Raw genomic sequence first — 21,684 nt, forward strand, 5'->3', positions numbered from 1 at the left:
ATAAATCTTATTAGGTCTGAAGCTTGTTAAAAGATTATCTTTAAACGTGAAAACAAAAGATGTATAACATTTTGTAGTGTTTGCAGGGATGCAGAAAAGTGAGTTTTCATTCGCATCAATTTCATTCGCAGCAATAGGAATGATGGCTGCTGTAGTCTGGACAGTGGAATCATTTTTCTTTTGTTTTCTTATGGATTAGTCAGATGAGCACCAGCTTGCATTGAGGACCTTTACATGTCTATGTCCAGAGCAGGTAGCTGAGGTCATGTGATCAGGACCTGCTGGCTGTGCGTCACACCAGCCTGAAAATCAAATTGTTTTGTTACGGAGAATCCAAGTCTAAAACTCTACCATTGAGTCCACAATCTTTGAACTCTATTACTTGTTTTCTTTTTTTAATAAAAACTAGCTTTTACGTAATTTCAGTTTCTTGGTTTATGTTAAAACACTTTGAGATCATTTTATCATGAATGTGGCTGTAAACATTTTCCATATTAAAGCTCAGAACCATCATCTTTAAGTAATGAATGGCAGTGATTATTGAGAATTGTGTCAAATTATTAGTCCTTTAGTTGGCTGGATATTACCGTAGTTGGCCTATGGTTGTCATAGAAACCACCATATAAATTATAATGATTTACTGCTAAAACTGAAATATTCCATTAGGGTTTTTAAATTTTTAAAAGGGTTTTTAAATTGGATTAGAAATGTGTGATGTAAAGAATTAGACACAATTAAGCAGATATAAGACAAACTTAAAAATTCCAGTTTAATTTTCAAGGGTCTCCCTCAATGAAAAATTTAATCTTTCTCAAACCAGTAAAGATGTTGTTTTTCTTTTTGTTTCTTTTTTAAAGAAACTTAAAATATTAAAGGGCATTTTAAAAAAGTTCATTTTGTGCTCAGAATAAACAAAAATGCTACTTTTCAGTACCTCATCAAATAACCTGTTAATCTCTCATTTACTCTCTGGAGAGCTAAATGTTTTTGGCAATTGTAACCAAAAACTACTGTACTTGCAGTTTTGTTGAACATGCTCTGTAAATGCATTCAGAATGAAATATTTTCTCAATAACTCGGACATTGTGTTGTGTATGTGTGTAACCCAGTGACACATTTTAGCAGCATTTGGTGCCTGGCAGGTGGTCATTTCTGACTCCCCACAACAGTTGGTGATTTAGAAGGGACCTCAATCTGCACACTGTGAACAGACTCTACTGTATTCATTACATGGAGCTGCTTCCTGGGTAATAATCACAAAATACAAGAATATGCACATTAATTACTTCTTTCATACAGTTTAGAACTAGATGCATGCTGAAATCATTCATAAGAGTTAAAAAAACAAAACAAAACAAAAAAAAAACAATAGGTGCTATCTCTAATGTGAGTTTTTCTTTGTTTCTGTGTGGATTACCTAACTGATTCTAAGGTTGTTGTTTTTTTTTTTAAAGGTTTTTCAAAATGTATTACACCAAACATTTAAGTATGTGATACATACTCTTATTGCCATAACTAAACATTAAATGTGGAAACAATTTTCATTTTTAAACATGCACGTTTCATGATTTTAGTTCTTTTTCAAGCAAGTTGTTTTATCATATAATTTCCATTTTAGAATGTTGGGATTTATGCCCCAGGTTTGGACTTGGGTAATCGGTTTCCAGAAGGGTTCAAATCTGCACAGATTTTGCTACAGGTCCAAAATCAACGTTATAATATTCGAGCTGCTTTGTTATCACAGTACTACTTAAAGCTAGAAATTTACATATCGCCAAATCATGTCTGGAATATTGGAAAAAAAGTGTCTCATGAAAGACATTTTGCCCCACCTTTGAATTCTCCTTGCAGAGAAATGAAAATATAAATTAAATAAATAAATAAATTCCTTAGATGAGAAGCAACCCCACAAAAGGATGAATCAGGATGCGTCTCAGAGACGACCTGTCAGAGCCATCTGACGTTATCAGCCGCTGACACAATATCAACACTGGAGATTACACACACAGCCTGGAACTCATTATCTAATAAGGAAATTGACCAAAAGTCTTGCGTTCTCAAATCCGTTTGCTGCTAAAGTTGAACAAGCATTGATAGCAAAACAGTCAGCGCACTTTCCTACAGCTTACCTGGCCTGAATTTATCACAACTGATTAATTTGTCAGAGCCAGAAAAAAAAAAAAAAACTCCAAGAAAAATTAGGTTTTGGGTCTTCTTCGTCACACTAGACAACTGGAAAACTTTAGGATCGACACCAGATGTTTTTTTTGTTGTTTTTTTTTAACGGCTTCTGATGGGAATTACTGCTGTGGAGAAAAACATCTGGACTAATATTGTTAGCCTCTCAGAACTGCAATGCAGCAGAAGCAGCAAAAGGCTGGTTAAGGAAGATCCATGACTGGTTTTGTTAATCTCACCTTTACCGTTTCATTTACAGTGGAATGTGTTTTATTCCCTATTGGTTTGATCACTAAGTTGTGATTAATTTTAGGGCAAATTAAGAAGGGCTTCAATGTAAAGAAAAAAAGAACTATAAAACCTTTACTTCTCATACATAAAACCAATATTTATACACTTAAAAATCTTGCCCCAATTATCAATTAAACATGTCTGCATTTCAGCCAGGGTCCTCGTCCCCGTAGTCTCTTTGGGTCAGGTGTGGAGGAGGACGTCGTCCTGACTAAATCTGCTCCTATAGACCCGGTACAAGCGGGCCGAGGTCAGGACTGAACATCGACCAGCTTCCTCTTGCGGTAGTTCAGAACCAGGCTGGAGGCAGTGAGCTGTGCGGCCTGGCCCTTCTCCCAGCCCTGGAAGCCGTTCAGGCTGTTCTGACCGGACCTGAACAGAACCTTCTCCAAGCAGTCCAGTCGCCCCACCAGCACAGATGTGTCTTCATTGTAGGCGTTCTGGGAGGAGTCCATCGTTCGCCTAAAGCGGCCGATGAACGTCTGGAGGGACGACAGAGTGAGAAGGTCACGATCACAGTTTGCAGTTAATGAATTTTAATATGACTGATGCTTTCTATTTTTTGTTTTTGTTTTTTTTTTGAAGTCGATCCCATCTGGAATTTTTTCTTCTACAGGCAAAATTGTTTAAAAGTGTTAGAAGCAAAGTGGAAGAGGGGATGGTGCCTCTCAAAATAAATGTATTGGATTGCTGCACACTCTAGTGGTGATAGAGATCAATAACACTGCCTTGCCTTCTGACGTTTAGTAAACAGGAAATGGAGCAGAAAAGACATCTGGGCTGCTAAACCTGTATCAGAATGTTGATCTAAATGTCAAACTTACAGGTTAAATTAAAGACAACTCGCTCATGCACCGAAAAAGGTAAGAAAATGCCAGCTGTTGGTGGCAGTTAATAAAACATGCTGCCGTGTACGCTTGGTAAATTGTAAATTAATGAAGAAACTAATTGGCTTCTGTCCTTGTCAGAAGTGAGCAGGTTTGTCTCCTCACCTAAAGGTCAGACACACAATTACTAATCTGCAAAGACGTCCCACCTCATCTAAGACGAACATAAATCACAGCAAATGACATCTAATCAGTGACATTTGTCTGACTGACAGCGTTTGTTGTTTTCCACTCGGGGGTTATCTTCAGAAACGGACTCAAGCTGGTAACTACTGCACTTCCTCCCAGTCGCTCGTACCTGTAACAACGCGTTTGCGATGTCTGGGTTTTCCGGATTGTCAAAATGCAGCATCTGGGAGCCCAAGCCGTAGTAGTAGGGCCCCATCTTATGCAAGTCCACCACGTTGGGGTCCGCCGTGAACACGGTCCTCCAGCCCTCTTTGTAGATTTTAGGAAGCTCCACAGACAACACCTTCCTCTTCTTCTCATACAGACCCTTACAGAGCCATAGAGGAAGCTCCATCTTTGTGCCCTGAAAGGAAAGAAAGAGCGCTTAGTGTAGCAAACAGGCTCTTAGGCACCAACAGGCCGCTCTCCAAACTGCTGGCGCCGATGTGTTCGTGAAGGCAAATGAGCCAAATGCAAATACCTTAAAACATATTTTTTTAACTCTTCATGATATTCAATCATTCATTTTTAATATGTGCTTAATTCTGTGCTTTGTCACATGTAGATTCACGTCTTTCTCTGTGCTTAACATGCAAGAGACAGGGTTCGAACTGGTCAGGTTATGAGTCCATCACAAAGACACATAGAACTAATAACTAAGGGCAGCTCAGTCACTAATTTTCCTAATATTCATGTTTTTGGATTGTGGGAGAATCCAGAGGACAGACCCGCACATGTACAAAAAAAAAAAAAAGCATGAAATGCCACAGAGAAAACACCTGACCATTATTTGAACCTGCGACCTTCTAACTACAAGGCAACAGTGTTACGACTGTGGATCCACTTCGAAGGTATGTTAGTTTAACGCAACACAAAGGGTGCGTTCACACTGCAGCCTGAAGTGACCCAATTCCGATTTTTTGGCAATTCCGATTTTTTTGCCGGGCCGTTCACACTCCCAGTAATTGCGACCTGTATGCGTTCTGCAGTGTGAACGGGAAAACGACCTGAAAGTGTCCCGCATGCGCAGTAGAGGGCGCAATAGCGTCAGCGTTCTGCCAACCGCCATAAAAAGAAGAAGAAGTGCTCAGTGTTTGCAGAAGTAAACATAGAGGCTAACGGTGGAGCTTAGCTTAAATATTTGAAGTTGTTGTCCAACCGGAGCAGCATATTAACAACTTTGTCCGTCATGGTTGTTGTTTTTCTTCCCGGTTGCGTGTATGAGGACGCAGAATAGTGAGATTTGTTGAGAATCAGTTATGTTCAGTTCGGATGAATGCGACCTGGACGTTAGGTCGCATTTGAATCGGATATGTGTCGGATATGGGTCACATTCGCACACTGCCATGAAAAGATCGGATACAGGTCGCGTTACGTCAAAAAAAATCGGAATTGGGTCACTTCAGGCTGCAGTGTAAACGCACCCAAAGACAGAAAACAAGATTCGAAGGTTCAGACTTTTTTTGTTGAATTTTTTGGCATTCTGAAATGTTTCGAATCAAACAAATTGTGATGTCAGACAAAGATAACCTAGGTTCAATAAATTAAACTAAGGCTAATTCATAAAATAAGCTTGTTTATATTTACGTAAATAAACTTTGGGGGCGCTATCCAATCGAACAACTGAAAAAGTAATTATGCGTTTTGAATAATTCGGATTGTAAGTGACTAATGTTCCAAATAAGTTGAGTTTTGATTAAAAGTTAGCCAAAGAATTGTATGTTTTGTGTATTAAATTGTATGTTTGTTTGTTTTTAAACTGTAAGAGTTTAAAAAAATTTTTTTAGTGTTATGTTGTGTTTTAATGTACAGCAATTTGTATCAGCTGTGGTTGTTTCAAAGTGCTTTATAAATAAAGTTGGTATGGTAAAGAAGATTAAATTTGCGCCGACTTTACGATGGAGTAGTATTTATTCTTGAACACCGAAAATGTAATTTTTAGAACAACAATGACTAAAACTATTAAAAACTAAGAACACTGAATTGAGATTGGCGAGACGTTCGGTTGAATTCCATATTATTTATGCCTCATTAACTTTTAAGTACATAATAATGTAAAGAGTGATTTAGAGATAAATGCTGTGCCAGAAGTCATTGTAATTTATTGCAGAAAACTCAACCAACCTCTGGGATGTCCTGTGAATCACTAGACTTCTCCAGAAATCCAAGTCGGGGGAAAACGCACTCCGTCCGGACAGGCAGTCTCTCCTGGGAGAGCAAAATGTCGTCGAGAGACAAAAAATTCTCCTCCATCCCCACACCGGGAGGTACGGGAAAATAAGATGGTGTGTCCATGTGAGTAAATGTGAGACCAAAGTTAGACAAGTAACGGAATAAAAACAATTAAATTCTCCCGTCTTACAGCGCTTCCACCACACTTCCTGGTTTTTGGCGCCGGAACAAATAAACCAATCACAACGCTGGAAACAAGTGCGACAAACTGACGGTGCGTTCTAGTTACCTCGGAAGTTTGAAATCTATTTCTGAAAATATGTCACACCCATCTTCGTCTTGGAAGTTGGGAATCCACTAAAATGTACTAATAGTTTGAATATTGGCAGAGCAAGAGTACTATATTGAAAGTGTTATTCTGTGCAATTTACGTATTGTGAAGGAGAATGTCCACAAATGTCTTACATAGTACCTTTAGTGAGTTGGATTCATAGTTGGAAGTTAAAATTTTAAACTTACATTTCACAAAATTAACTTCAAGTTTGTAATTTCAGCTCAGAAAGCTACCACCTCTTGCTAACACTGGTTCAAATCCAAATATGACTGCTTCTCAACAAAATAACGGGTTTTCGTTGGGATTTCTGACAACTTGGATAAAAGACTGTGATACACATTTTAAGTATAATTTGTGGACATTTTTATTTTAGAGTACAAATTCATGAAATAAAGATAAAGTCACTGATATGTGCAACACATCGTATTGCAGATACAACTAATTTTCCAACTTGCAACTAGAAAGCTGTTAAATTGGGGCGATGTAATTCCCACATCCGACTAACAACTGTACCAAAATAAATTGAACAAAACATGTGAGAGATTTGATGAGATATACATTAAATATGTAAACCTTAATTAAATATTTAAGGTATACAGAACATGCGGTTGGACTTGGACTTTGACCTTGAGGTTACTCTGGGATTTCTCACTTTCCAAGTCATAAATTTGATGCCGTCTTGGATTTTTCCAACTTTGAATCAATGAAATAAAAATAGATCAAATAAAGACATATATGGAAAACACCATCAGTATCTATCGACTGAACTGAGCTCTGAATTTATACAGCATAATGTCAGATTGACTTCTGTGATATGTTATCATCATTTTCTATATTGCAAATTATTTGAATAAAATATCCTGTTATTGAATACAAATAACATATCATATATGGGGCAGTTTTCATCAGTTATTTAATCAACAGGATCAAAATGCCAAAATAAAATCATGTGTAATAATATTTTTGACCATTGGAGGCCAGAATATCACCACGAATAAAAATAGGGTCACCTTATAACCAGTTGGAACTGTTAAGGTAACCAATATGTGAACTGTAATTATATTAGAAGCGTAAAAAGAAAGCACAACAACAAGTAGCTAAAAGTTAGACAGTAAATTCAACCTTGAATTTCCATCCAATTAAAATGCAGCACTTGTCTCAGTGCCCTCACCTTTTCTCTGTCACTTCTGATAACATTCATCAGCTGATAAATGAGGAGTGACAGCCAGTCCAGACTGTAATATTGTACTTTCTCCTTTGTCAGGGTAAAATCAGTTCACAAATCTTGACGACAGCAAAAACAGTTCAGTCATTTTTCTTATTTTGACATTGCTGATTCTCAGACACATCCTTCAGACGCCACATTAAGGTCATCAGACACGTGGGCCAACTTCCACCTCAACAAAGTGTTTCTTCATGACTCAAGAAATTAAACAGCTCATAAATTATAAAGATTCAAATGACACCAGGCTAGAATTAATAACTGGGTTGGCGGCTCAAAGCTGTCTGTCTCAGTCGTGTCCTTGGGCAATACTTCAGCCGCCTTGCCTGCTGGTAGTGGTCAGAGGGAGTGAATGACAGCCTCGCTTCTGTCAGTCTGCCCCAGGGCAGCTGTAGCTTACCACTGTCAGTGTGTGAGTGTGTGCATGAATGGGTGAATGACTGAATGTAGTCCTATAAAGCACTATGCTGTAGCATCACCATTTACCATCTACCAAGGTCCTTGTAAGCAAGGAATGAGCTGTAACAGCATCATGACTACAACTGCTTTAATATTAAATGAGGAATAATACAGAACGAAAGCTCCAGTGGGACTGAGCGCTTTGTGCCAGAAGCGAGTTGATAACGCTTTCAAACTCCATTAAAGCTGCATCAGATGCTGTCACACACACCGCCTGTGAGAAGTGGCTGTTTAACAGGACATGAAACTGAATTCATACTGTAAGGTTTTTTTTTTGTTTTTTTTTTGATGTGACACTCTCCCAACATCAACCAGCAGCAGGAAGCCTGGTGATGGACAGCAAGGCTTCCTGCTGCTGGTAAGTCGCTGTGTAAGATCCACATGCGACTCGAGTGGAGTCGCACGCGGACGCGCATGTGAGGTTTTCTCAACGGACATTGATTTGAAGCAGCATGAAATATTTGAAGCTCTTAAAAGTTTGCAACAGCCTATTTTTTGTGGTATATTTTTCTTTTTCTTTTTTTTAATCAGATTAAGGACAGATATTTACTGTGTTACACAATGAGCCTGATATTTCAGACAAACTCCACATATCCATTTCTTTTCTAAATACCTCTTTCTGTTGGACTAAAGTGCGATTTTATTTTTCTCTTGCTGATTTTTTTTTTAGCTCAGTAACACTTACATCTGAGCACTTTGGAGGCTTTCTAAAGTAGTGCAACTTTGCTCTAAGCAAAAAAACAAAAAACAAAAAAAAAAACAACTATTAATACACTTTTTAGGAGAAGTGGGATTTCTAGGAAATGTAGTTGAAGATTGAAATAAGATAAAAATGTGTTACCTCACATTCACATCTTGGAAATAACTCCTCATCTGCAATGCCTCCACTCTGCAAGATTCCTTCAGTGACCTAAAATGCAAGACGAACTCACATTCGTCTTGCTGTAAAAGATGCATTTGAAACAGCAGGGGAAAAAAAACCGAAAAAAACTTGTTTTTTCATCTAGCACAATTTATTCCACCATTTGTTTACAGTAGCTTTGTAAATGCAGTTTGTACGTTGATTCGTAGTAGTCTTCACACATCAGCTCTTGGCATTCTGAAGAGTGAGTAACACCTCACATGATTGGAATATTAAACAAATGTTGTTAAATATGAACAAATGAATAAATAAGCCCCGTTTCAGTGGCTCCACAGTGGAACAACAAGAGTCCTTTTGAGGGTCCGAGTGCCTCGCGTCTCCAGTCGCAGACAGGTACATCTGTTTCCAGCAGAAACACAATGTGGGGGAGCTGACTGTAGCAGAGACCAGGAGGCCCCCGTTTGAGTTGCAAACACACATGCACAAACAGTCATGGAGGGATTACGAGCCAACAGAGCAACCAGAGAACAGAAGAGGGAAAAGAGGACCGAGAAAGTCACACGAGTCATTTTGAAGAATCCAAATGCAGTTGCCTTGCACGTCCTAATTTTTGTTTGTTTATTTAAAAATTTTTGTAAAAAAGATTTTGCAGAATCTTTTTGCAGCCCATTTTTGCTTTGAGCGACGCTCCAGTTTTCTTTAAGTGCCTTTATCGTTTATTTTTACTCTCCCTTGCTAGAGTAGGGAACAGGTCATTTTCAGTTTCATATTTTTTTTCAGATTTAGTTATCTTGTACTCAACCTTTTCAGATATCAAAAGATGCCATTGCCCTGGGACTTTTTGTACCAATCAGGAATATATAAATACATATCTGCTTTCAGGTCACTCGGGTTAAACTTGTACGTTCCTTCCTATTTTAAAATAAAAGTTCTCAAATATAGAAACAAACAGAGGGTCAAGTTTGAAGCAGATAATGTCACAAGCTGACAGCAATTGAACACAGTGGCCACAAACAGTCAGATTTGACCTTTTCATGAGATGTCTTTTCCAAATACCTTGAAGACATTCTTGATATCAATGTTTCCTTGTCCCTCTAGTTTTATGGTGAAACATCCTGTCTCAATCCCTGTTAGTCAAACTATTTCTTAGTAGAATTTGATAATGTTAGAATTTTAGAAAAACCTTTTAAAAGATAAGTCATAATTAAATCACGATCAGTCCCAAACATAGAAACAGTCTTCAGTTTAACAAGAAATACGGTGATATTTTAATAATAATAATATTTCATTGCATCCAACTGTCCTGCCACAGTGTTGTACATTTTTTATTTAACTGTTATGGGCTTTGTCCTCCTTTTGCTGTTTTTTTTTTATTTATTTTTTATCAGTTTTAATTCTAAATTTCTAGTCAGGTACATGATCTCAGGTGTAAGCAAATTTTATGACTTCCCAGAAATTTTATGAAACTCTTAAAGGACATGTTAACAAATGCATTGCTTGTTAATTTTTATGGGTGTATACTCCATCCATCCATTTCCTATGCACCCTTGTCCCTTAGTGGGGTCGGGAGTGGGTGTGTACTAAAATATTTATTTGAAATGAAAAGTAAAAAAAAAAAAGTCTTAAAAGAAAAACGTAAAACTCATTTACTGCATCTGTGTTAAACAGATTAAGTGTTGACAGACATTTCAAGCATTTGTTTGTTGGTTCTTTTGATGGTTATGACCTTTCCTAAGCAAGAACATTACATAACACCAAAAGGCTGCAGTTTTCTGTTGCTTGGACAGGTTTTACAACACTTACAGTGATATGCTTGGACACAGCACTCTGTGACCAGCAAGCTTCTTTCACAATTACTGTCTATGCTTTGCTCTCCATGTGGAGGTATCAGTTACTGGCTGCTGGACAAATTGGGTCCTCTGGTTCTGTACCTGGCTGGTTCCACTCAGTAATCCCTCCATGCAACGGACACAGTCTCGCAGTCGCGCTCACTCCAGGCTCTCTCTTTAAGAAATGACTAATTTTTACATGAAAAATCTGGCAGATCTGATAGAGAAAAACTGAGAGAGGTTACAAGTGAAATTTACAATATGTCATGTTGCTTTTCTGCAGCTGTAAACATTAGCAAAGTAAAGGGAGGACTGCCAGTTGCACACACAGGGAACATCTAGACTGTAAACATTTCAATACAGAGACACACACAGCACTGTCCCAGTCAGCCCTCTACAACGACCTTTCACACACACACCTACACACACACACACACACACACAGACACGCACGCACGCACGCACGCACGCACGCACGCACGCACGCACGCACGCACACACACGGCTTCAGTAACCTGTCACAATCCAAGCACACACACACAGACACATTCAGGTGAAGCCTGACACTGACGCATCCCAACCACACACACGCACGCACGCACGCACACACACACACGCTTTAAGGGCGTAAACTACATTGCTTCCAGCTCCCTCCTCCCTCCCAGTCTGGACTGAGCATGTGCAGACCATTCCCAGTCCTCTCCATCCCACCACGCCCGTCTTTCAGACCAAGCGAACGCACCGGACAAGCTGACATGCCAGTTCCTCTCTCTTCCTGCTCAGATGTGTGCAGAGCCGATCTGAAAAGCATTTTATGTACTTTCTGATGTAATTAATCTGGTGCGGACGGTACGCAGAACTGAGGCAGGGGGCTATGAAAGAGGAGCGCACTGTGAGGCAGTCTTTTATGAGAGATCACCACCAAGCTGGAGTCCTGTTTGTGTGAGATGAGAGGCCCACTGAATAATGTACAAGTCTGTTTGCAGTTTTCTGCCTCTCCTTCTCCTTCATCCTCATGTGGTTCCTTTTCCTCTTCCACCCACTCTGCCCTGCTTCCTCCCCCCCAAAAATCCCCACCCAGTTAAGGCCATGGAAGGACTGGACACAAGTTACAGACAGGCCTGGACCCAGAGACGAGATGGGAGGCCCGTTAAGACCATGCTTTGATTTGGAGGGGTGTCTGAAGGGAGGCGGGAGAGGGTCCACGTTGTATGCAGTATCATCAGCAGGTTTCGAAATAAAAAGCTTAACAGAGGCCCTTTAATGCGTGATGGTTGGAAAGTCACATTTTCTTTTTGGTTCAGTTTACAAGGAACGGTTGTCTGATAGGACTATGGATTCCGTCACGGCGAGTATACGATGATCACTTTGATTGTTTCATCAGATTTGGTAGCGTCTGTGTCCAGATGTCCATGGTAGGAACCTAATATGTCCTGAAGACAAAAAGGAGACAGACAGGACAGACTGATGTTCTCAGAAATTAGAAACTAATGTCAGAAGTTAAAAGCTGTCAACCGTTACGTTTTCAATTCGTTTTGGACGATAAAGGAATTAGCGTTTACCAGACCTTTCCTAACAGATACTGATTTCCAATTTTCTCCTATGGTGGAATGTTGGCCCACTTTTCTTGGTGAACTTATTTTAAGCAAGGATTTCATGGACTACAAGGCCTGGGTAAAGTGACCGTCCTAATCTGACTTAAATCTGGACTTTGAATAGGCCTATTGTCAGAACAAAACTGTTTTTACGTTTAAGATCACAAGCTAAAGGACAGACGTTTTGCTTGAGGATTTTCGGGTTGAAAGTAGAGTTCATGGTTATATCATAACAGAAAATCATAAAACACTGTATATATCAAAAATAGCTTAAAAAACTTTTACATTGCAAATTGATATCTTGAAATTGGCCTCTGTCTCTTTAAGAAGCTTCTGTTCTTTCCAAATTGCTGCCATGGAACATTCAATTACTCCTCAAACATGCATGAGAGAATTAAGGCATTACTCCACGTATATTTTGGATGAAGGAATAGCATTTTAACATGATGTAAAGCTCAAAAATGTCAACCTTACATAATACCCCATTAAGATAAAATTGCATAAAGTGTTATTTAATTTCCCCAGCAACTTTGTTTTGCTTGTTTGTGAATTCTTTATGTAAGTTTCATCCTGCCTCAGATTTTTCAGTATATGACAAATCAATGAGCAAAGCTGATCAGTTGAACATTAGTAGATTTTGAGATCATGCCAACTAATTAGTGCATCACAGCATACCCAAGGATAACAGATAAACCCTGTTTTAAGTAGCCTGGCCATTGCCTTCCTGTGCAACTCCACTCGATTCTCATTTCCCTTCAGTGCTCCGTCTGGGAATTCTCCCATTGAACTAGATTTTGCTGGCTGAATTTCAACCAGGCAGATCAGTGAACTGAAAGAGGAGTTGCGAACAATGTTTTAGAGTTGTAGAGGAAGTGAACAAAGGAATTCAGTCCATGCTGCCAAATATTGAATTAACATTAACATCCATCTCATTCGACTTCTCTCTTCGCAGTGGAGGATGGTTGTTTACAGTGAAGGCCATTTCCAGTGAGCTTCAAAGCATTGAACTGGCGCATTACATACACCGGGGGCAAACGTCAGCAACTGGGTAAAATTATAAAATTCAACAGATCCACAGAGAAAGAGAGCAATTGTTTCTCAATAGCAGACCTTCTTTTCCAGCCCCAGTTTCAGTAGAACATGGGGCTGGTTTTTACCAGACTGTATTTCAAGGGGAAATCCACAGTTTTTTAATATCATTTTTAAAGCTACTAAACATTTCCATCATGCTATTCCTGCAATTTCGACGTCTGTAATGAGACGCCAGAAACACTGTGGGATTTTAAAATTAGAGTTGTAATGCCCTCCCATACATGCTGCTGCAAGTTGCCAGTAGATTTTCTCTTAATTTACAAAATAGTCAGCCATGTCCTGGCTACCAGTGGAGAGACTGAGAAAAAACTGTCAGAAGTGAAACATTGGCAGTAAACTCTAAGGATTACCTTGCCTGCTGTTTTTTTTTGATTGTTTTGGATTGACTCGCTTACACGTTTCTGGATATAAACTGGCCTGTTTTGAAAAGAACAGATTTTGCATAAATAAACTGCACTGAACTCAATGAACTGCCAGCTTTAGGTTTGGTGGTAAAGAACCATAATGAAAGGAATCTTGTGCTGCATATTAGAGTTTATGCACTTTCTTCAGCGGGCGATCACACTATGATTCTCACCTTGAAGAGTACTCAGAGTGGGCCAGGTGGTCGGTCAGTCGGAGGGGTGTTCAGGGCAGGACCGATTGATCTCAAACCAAGAGTCTATACAGCTGCAGAAGCACAAAGACACACAGACATGAAGTAGCTCAATCGGATATAGAAATCAGAAAACACATCTACATTGGCTTCTTCACACAGATAATGATGAATTTACGCATCTGAATTAGAAACAAGCTGAACTATGTTACGCAATACGCATTTAACTCAATGTTATGGAAAGCTGTTGCTAAAGTTTCATGTAGGCCTGTTGGAAAATCTCCAAATACTCCCACACAGGAAGCTCACAGAAACATGAAACTTATCAATGAACCTCAAGGGACGACACTGGAAGAGACCTCTTCTGACCTGTTTTGAATTTATAAAATCTTTCTCTGGGTTCTTAGAAAACATTTGACAGTAACCACATTTTTGGGGGTCGTCATGTCAAGTTTATTTCATAAACAGCTTGAGAACTAAACTCAGATCCTAAGAAGAAAAATTCACCATGTTAGGATAACTTTTGTGGAGTAAGCGCTGTGCTGAAATGTCCTCATTGCAAAATTTTTTACACAGGCAGATGCTAATGATTATATAGCAAAGTGGAGCCATTTCTGAATCGCAGCAACTCAGCCACAAGGTGGTACGATCATAGATTGTATTTTTTTTTTTTTTTTCTTCAGTGGATGCTGGGCAGGAAAGAATACTTTCTTTGAAGTTGTGCTATTAAGCACTTTGGATTAAGAATGGGATGTCACTCAAGTTTATGTTTGTGTGAAGGCAATTTAGTTTGGCAACATAGTATACTATACAGTTTCAGTAAAGCAGTACTGCGTACAGAAAAATAAATGCATTCTAAAATTAAATCTAAAATTATAAATGTGTACAAGAAGTAAAAATTTGTTAAAGTTCAAGAAATGTGTCAATAATTACTTAAATACAGAAACATATAATTTATTGTAAATTATATGGCGTTATAAGGCAAATATAATTATAAGGCAAACTTGAATTTATTGCATGTTAATATTTACTACTTAGTTTCCCTTTGGATTAATAAAGTATTATTGAATTGAATTGTTAAAACAACACGATCTCAACAGTTATTTGATATTTTCTGTGCTGCACTTCATCATAAAATAATTTAATCTCTGACTCTCGTTCATCTAGTAGACTCCAACATTTCACTGGTCAAACTGGTAACAGTGGTTTAATGGCAGACCAATCACCTTTGCTTTAGCAGAGTTTGCCACAGACTTTGATGGTGGTTAATTATTTCAGAATTATATAAGCTATTACATTTAATAAATTAGAATGAATAATTTCCACATTTGATTATTTAAATATGTTCTTCTAAATTTTTGTTTTGAAATATTTAAATAATTTGAATAAAACAGATTGATTTATGCAATAAATGAACTTCCAATTTTATTAAAACGATCACATAAAGTGAACATTTATGCAACTTATTAATTCCTTTGCATTGTGCTACTTTGACTCTCGATACCAGCTCATCTCTTTGTTTAACTTTTTAATAAAGTGAAACACTTCATATGACAGAGAGCAGAAATGCTGCATGGATCACTTTTATCTTTAAACAAATGATTGAATAATGTTTGCATCAAAGTAAAGCAGAGCAATCAATCTTTAAACCTTTACACAGCGCTGTGAGGGGAGGGGATTTAATTAGAAGAAGTGCAAAAGTGATATAAGAGCCAGTGATTCAAATCTGTCTGCGTATGCGTGTGTGTGTGCGCGTGTGTGTGTCAGTCACCTTTTGTGGTAGATACAGAGGCACGGCAGTCTGGCTATGGTGTCCCCTTGCTGCAGCTCCTCTAGACAGATCACACACTCACCGGCATCCCTCGCCAACACATCATCTAAGGTGGCCGACACACACACACGCACGCACGCACGCACGCACGCACACACGCACACAGAGCGGAAGAAGAATTAGCATTTCACCACAAACACTGATAATGTCAGCCATCATATCAAACAGCAGAGAGCAGCCGGGAAAGCAGCTCGGTGCATCACAAAGATGATACCGTTGGCATTTTCTGATTCCAGCCATAAAAAAAAATAAAAAAATGCAACAAAGAAGCAATTTGTGACGAGCTTTGAGCCAGTTTCTGTTGCTATTACTAGAAAATGTATTTCAGAATATTTTATCCGCTCCACTACACTATTAAATGAAGATCAGCAGCTACAGAGACTTGAATGATCTATACAGAACGATTGTGCTTATCAAACCACACGGGACTTAACCTGTACTCATCACCCTGGAGCATTTTAACATTTTTGTCACTTCACTATCATAAACTTCAACGTACAAGACGAAACACGACTGAAGTGAAGGAAAAAGGCAGGGTTTTCCGAAACAAACAAACAAAAAAAAATCAAACAAAAAGAGAAATCTGAAAAGTGTGGCATGTATGTTGTAGAACAGGGGCCACATAGCTGTTACTTTCTCTGGTCGGGGGCCGGTCTTAATTTTTGGAGAAAGAAACCTTAGAAAATTCTTCTCGACGGGGGGGTGCGCGCGACACATTCGCGCTTTTAGATAGATTTTTACCCAGAATGCAAATGGAAAAAACCGTGAGTGAAACGGTGACTGGGACTGACTAGTATATATTCCATTGAGGGAAAGTTAGTTTCACATCTGCTCAAGCCCCCTGATGGTTGAAGAAAAATCCACATATAAACCAGAAAATACAATATATGAAAAAAAAACACTGAATGCTCTCTGGTATGAGGAGGCGGGCCGGATCTGGCATTGTTCAGGGGGCCGTAGCTTGGGGACCCCTGTTGTAGAACCTCAACTAATACAACTGAAAGTCTTTTGTGGCTTGTTTCTGTCATGCAAAGATGTAGTTTTTGTTCATTTCCAGAGGCAAAATATAGCAATGTTTTCTAATATATCATAATGTTTTTTTTTGTTTTTTTTTAAGTGCAGTGAGAATTAATAAATTAACAATGACCTTATCGAATTATCTGACAATGATAAGATATTTTGGGGTCAAAATCTTAAGTCTATCTATAATCCAAACCTGTTCTTTTCTCAGGCTACACCAAGATGGGAATAAAGGCGTCTAATCTCTGTTTGGGCTGACGTGTGGAGGAAGCAAGTGGAAAATGTTTTCAAACCAGCTTTTGCTGCAACCTACACCTAAATGTCATGTGTGCAGAAAGAAAAGATTTCTAGTGAATAAATTAGTTGCAATATAACCAGCCTTAGAACCCATACTAAATCCTACTTGATTTTTGTGTTACTTGTAGTGACGAAGAGCAGCAAATCAGATCAACATTTCATTAACTTAATCTGGACAAGCATCCATTTCCAGTATGACCAGTACAAACAAGCATCCACGTGCATTCAGAATTTGGTGATGAATTATCCTAACACGCATACTTTGGGAATGTGGAAAGCAGCTAGAGGACACATAGAGCACATACAAACCCCAGGCAGAAAGTCCCAGATTTAAAACCCTCTTGTTGCAAAGCAACAGCACTAACAACTGCTCAGCTGTGCGGCGCCAGTCGAGGCGCCCACATTTAGAGAATGATGCAATGATGACTGAGTCTCTCTTTAAGTACAAGGACAAGTAATTCGATCAATGTTTTAATAACAGTAAAATAAACCACCAGAAATCACTTTTTAATTGATCCACAGGTTTGAATAAAACAGACAGTTTGCTGACTTTAATCAGTAATTTAAGACAATCCAGCTCAAGTATCTGTACAGATGAAATGGGTTTACCTTGCTCTCGACGCTGAATTTCAGGCAGGGCACGTTTGTTATTGTTCATGTGGTTGTTATTGTCTATTTGATGATGGGAGTGCAGCGGTAGCTTGGTGGAAATGAATTTCCCCTTTGGGACAATAAAGTCTAAAGTCTAAAATCAGGACATCCAGTTAGCCAGTGTCAGTGTGCAAAATTCATGACACAGCCAGAATTTCCACATTCTTTACTCTGGTAATCTATAGTTCTTATAGCCTTCTGAATGTCTTTCCAAAACTTTAGCTGCTCGTGCACTTACCCTGCATCCAGAAGAAAAGCTTATCTTGAGGTAGAAGGGAGGATTCATAATATTAACCTGCCGTTGGCAAAGCTGCAAAAATAACACAATCCGGTCATGTAGCGCAGAGCCCCGTAAGATGTTTTCCAACATCTCATTAAAAGGTGAGGCTGCCTGAGCACAGTGTGTGGCGTGACCCAGTAAAGGTACGCCGAGACTAATAAAGTGCTCACACAGTGTGAAATTCTAGAGAATAAGTTGCTCATAAATTAAATTCTCTGCTTGCTTTAAAACAAAACGCTACATCAAACGAGTCGTCCTTGGTCCTGGTTACCCCCACCTGACCGAGGCCAGGAAAATCTCCATGGCTCTTCAGAGGATCAATACACCATTCAGCGAATGTGCAAAATGACGGATTGTGTGCAATTATACAAAGCAAGTACAACATATAATTGGGGATACATGTGTCATACATAGCCCTCCACATTTGTTAAAGTTGTGTAAAAATCCTAAAGAATCTAAAATCAATGATAACTTGACTAACATAATAATATTAATTGTAAAAAAGAGCAAAAGAGCAGAGAAAACAAGTAAAATACCTAATGCTTGATAGAAATTAGAATTTTGGTTGGATGAGCTGTTCAGGTTGAAACTCTTCGGTAATAATTTGCACTGAATAATAAACGTTTTATTATACAAATGTAAAAAACGAATATCAGTGTGCAAAATTCATGGTTCTCTCTGGGTACTCTGGCTTCCTCCCGGAGTCCAGAAACATGACTGGTCAATTAACTGGTCTCTCTAACTTGTCCTGTGTTACCCGATGATGGACTGGCAACCTGTCCAGAATGTACCTCAACTAAAAACCAACAGAGGGGGGTGCTGTGGTGGCGCAGGGGCAAAGCACAACCCACATACTGAGGCCTTAGTCCTCATGGCAGTGGTTGCAGGCTCGATTCCCAGCCTGGTGACATTTGCCACATGTCTCCTCTCTCTTGTTACCCCTGTTTCCTGTCAAACTACCTTCAAATAAAGGCCACTAGAGCCAACAAAACCTTTTAAAAAACAACTAACAGAGAGTCTGTGGAGGGATGATGGCATCAAGGCCGTCCAACCTCAGAGACTTTGAGCTTACCACCAAACATAAATTGTCAAAATGTTAACGCTGAGCAGAAAAAAATTCAATTTTTTAAATTTAGAGAACCACGGGTCCATCTGCTTTGCCAATGAACTGCTTCAGTACATATAGAAGATCGTGTTCTGATTAAAGAAACAGAACCAAACCATTTGATTCATTTGCATAAAGCAAAGATGAGGCCGAGGTTCCCTAAGCCAAACAGTTCTGTACAACACTAGAGGTGCTGTGTCATCTGTTGAGAACCGTGCAGAAGTAGAGCCGTATGTTTACGGAGATCATGATTGAGACATTGAAACAGTCACGGCATTTCCAGCAAACCCTTAAACAGTAGCCGCTAGCTACCGATGAGATCGTAGGCAAAGTGAATGGAGAAAGATGTATTTGACATTTCGCTAAACCTGGTCCGTCTTCTGTTTCGTTTGATCAGAATTGGATGAAACGGGATCTGAGGGCTCTTTTTCTGGGTCTCCAACTCATTAGTTCTCTCCTCACCCACCTGCCTCCCTCTTGACTTTCAGCTGTCTCTCCTGCCTGCCAGCAGACGTTTGGCATCAAGCAACTTCACATCAATAATGACTTAGAGGGGTTGCTCTTTGCTTTCCTGAATCACAGCACTAAATTCCTTCTTTTACTGTCTGTCTTTGTCCTCCAGTGGCCCGAGCTGCAGGAGGCAAACTGCATGTGCTTCACCTGATTCTCCCTTATGCGTTCGCTCTGGTTTTGCTCCACACTGGCCCTCCTGACTTAAATGTCTTTGGCCCCCTCAGTCACGCCACTCACGCAAGTGCTCAAGGTGCTATATTTAGCAGGACACATTAAAAATATCATTACTGAAAGCCGAAGCCCAGATAAGATCCAGCAGTCACCTCACTTGGATTTTGTGCTACCCTTGAACCTCACCTGCACTCTGCAGGCATGTAGACAAAAAAAAATATTAAAAGAAAAACCCCGAGAAATGACATTTGTTTCAAGTTACTGTAGACAAACATTTACAATTAGTAGATATGTTTTTGATTTGTATTTCAGAAATCCTCCACACCATTGCATTTACATCTTGCACATACAGTCTGTTGCGGAAGTAAACGTAACTTTCAAGCTTTTTTATATTTTGCCACATTTTAACCTTACATGTAGATGAATTTTTTGGTGGGATCTAATATAATAAAACAACTCACAACAGCGGGAATTTCAAAAAGATGCAGTTTTTTAATTTCTGATTTAAAATCTTAAAAGTGTATTATAGATATGAACTCACTGCCTTGAATAAAGTCTGACTAAATCCAGCTGTTCTGTAAAGACCTTTTAGATTTGTTAGAAAACATTGGGAAAGAAACCGTCTTTGTTCCTTGATCGCAAAGACCAAAGAGCAAAACGGGGAAGTCGGGAAGAATGTTATGGAGAAGTTTAAAGCACAATTAGATTGTAAACATCTCAAGCTTCGGACATCTTACAGAGCTCTGGAAATGGAAAGAGTGTGGCACAACAACAGCAAACCTAGCAAGACATGGCTGCCCGAGCAGAGAGAGTGTAAATCAGAGAAGCAGCTAAGAGGACAATGGTAAAGCTGGAGGAGTTGCAGAGACTCACAACTCAGGAGGGAGAATCTGCCAACAGAAAACTATTAGTTATGCACTCCACAAATCTGGCCTGTCTGGAAGAACAAAGCCATTCTTGAGATAAACCCATAAGAGGAGCCGCTTGTAGTTTGAGATAAGCCATGTGGCGGTCACAGGAAGAAGGAAGGCTGGTCAGATGATACAAAAATTTAATATTTTGTAACCTGCATGCAAATCAGGTCAGAGAAAAACTAACAATGTAAAAAAGAAGAATAAAAAAAAAAAACTCCCAAAAGTTGAACAATCACAGCTCTCTTCTTCAAACAAGAAGCTGAAGAAATATGGACAGAGCTAAATACAAAAGAAAACCTTTTGGAGGCAGCAGAAGACTTTGGGACAATAATGTCTATGATTGGACATTCACCTTTCAGCAGGACATTGACCCACTGCAATACAAACAGAGCTACGAAGTATGCATTTAGATCAAAGCATATTTATGTGTTAGACTGAAAATCAGCACTTTCTTCTTTGATTTCCAATTTTGACTTCCGATGATTCACTTCCTGCTAAAGAGCCCCCTGGTGGTTGAAGAAAAATCCACAGAAAAGCCACACCAGGTTTTATGCCGAATGGTTCAAAGCGTGGGGGAAAAAGTAACGGCTTATTATCCGAAAAATACGGTACTTGCTATTTGAAGTTCAAAGAGTAAGCAATATGGTTAAGGCTCTTATTTTGAAGGACGCTTTCTGAGTTCATTTGCTATTTTAACACAAAAAGTAAAATATATGCTCTACTTTTCAGACTCCTCCTGTTATCTGGACTTATACCTGCAGCTAAAATGCTGATAGTCCACACTGGTAACAGGTTGAACTAATAAGGCTAACTAAGAAGACAAACTGTTTCGTCCTTGTCATTGTTTGTTGGGGAGGAAAACAAAACTGGGCCAAAACAAAGAACTGCACTGCATGCAGCATACCATAAAAACAATCTTATGATCCTCTCTGCTTTGGCAGATCAGTAACAGATTCTAACTCTTCATGATATAATATGCCAACACCCCGACCCCACAGTGTGACAAGTTTGTGTTTCTCAGGTGGTTAACACTCCTTATCACAAAGTGACATGCATTTCTTCTATTTCCTATTTAACTGCCATGACAAAAAATGAGTACATGAAAATATTCCACACCAAAACAGTGCAAGAATTGCAGGTAATAATAAAATGCCCACTTGTGTTAGGTCAGCAGTAAAAAAAAAAATATATATATATACATTTATATATATATATATA

At 39.0% G+C, this 21,684-nt stretch overlaps 2 protein-coding genes across 3 annotated transcripts in view; both read right to left on the reverse strand.

The window, feature by feature from the left end:
* Positions 1 to 2,399: 2,399 nt before the first annotated feature.
* gins3 (GINS complex subunit 3) lies at positions 2,400 to 5,957 on the reverse strand. The gene is made up of 3 exons (XM_007558524.2): positions 5,649 to 5,957; positions 3,655 to 3,888; positions 2,400 to 2,951 (listed from the first exon to the last, which is right to left on the reverse strand). The coding sequence occupies exons 1-3, from the start codon at positions 5,817 to 5,819 to the stop codon at positions 2,721 to 2,723; spliced, it is 636 nt and encodes a 211-aa protein (XP_007558586.1). The 5' UTR covers positions 5,820 to 5,957; the 3' UTR covers positions 2,400 to 2,720.
* Positions 5,958 to 8,705: 2,748 nt separating this feature from the next.
* Positions 8,706 to 21,684, reverse strand: part of znrf1 (zinc and ring finger 1) — a 48,015-nt gene continuing 35,036 nt past the window's right edge. The window contains exons 3-6 of one of the 2 annotated variants that reach the window (XR_001662918.1): positions 15,456 to 15,561; positions 13,667 to 13,758; positions 10,880 to 11,835; positions 8,706 to 10,821 (exon numbers count right to left, since the gene is read on the reverse strand). Coding sequence is in view for 1 of the 2 variants with exons in the window: in XM_007558525.2 (XP_007558587.1) it covers positions 13,701 to 13,758; positions 15,456 to 15,561 (164 nt within the window). In the remaining variant the exon portion in view is untranslated. Of the gene's footprint in view, positions 11,836 to 13,666; positions 13,759 to 15,455; positions 15,562 to 21,684 lie in introns of both variants that reach the window. The other variant, XM_007558525.2, reaches the window with a different exon arrangement.

This window comes from Poecilia formosa, unplaced genomic scaffold (genome assembly GCF_000485575.1).
Source record: "Poecilia formosa unplaced genomic scaffold, Poecilia_formosa-5.1.2 Scaffold97, whole genome shotgun sequence".
In the NCBI taxonomy this organism is placed as follows: domain Eukaryota; kingdom Metazoa; phylum Chordata; class Actinopteri; order Cyprinodontiformes; family Poeciliidae; genus Poecilia; species Poecilia formosa.

Bases quoted from the DNA above. Each gene is read 5' to 3' on its own strand.
- gins3 (XM_007558524.2), bottom strand. From the start codon at position 5,819: ATGGACACACCATCTTATTTTCCCGTACCTCCCGGTGTGGGGATGGAG. The intron at 3,889-5,648 runs GTTGGTTGAGTT...CTTTCCTTTCAG, and splicing joins ATTCACAGGACATCCCAGAG to GGCACAAAGATGGAGCTTCC. The intron at 2,952-3,654 runs GTACGAGCGACT...TCGTCCCTCCAG, and splicing joins TCGCAAACGCGTTGTTACAG to ACGTTCATCGGCCGCTTTAG.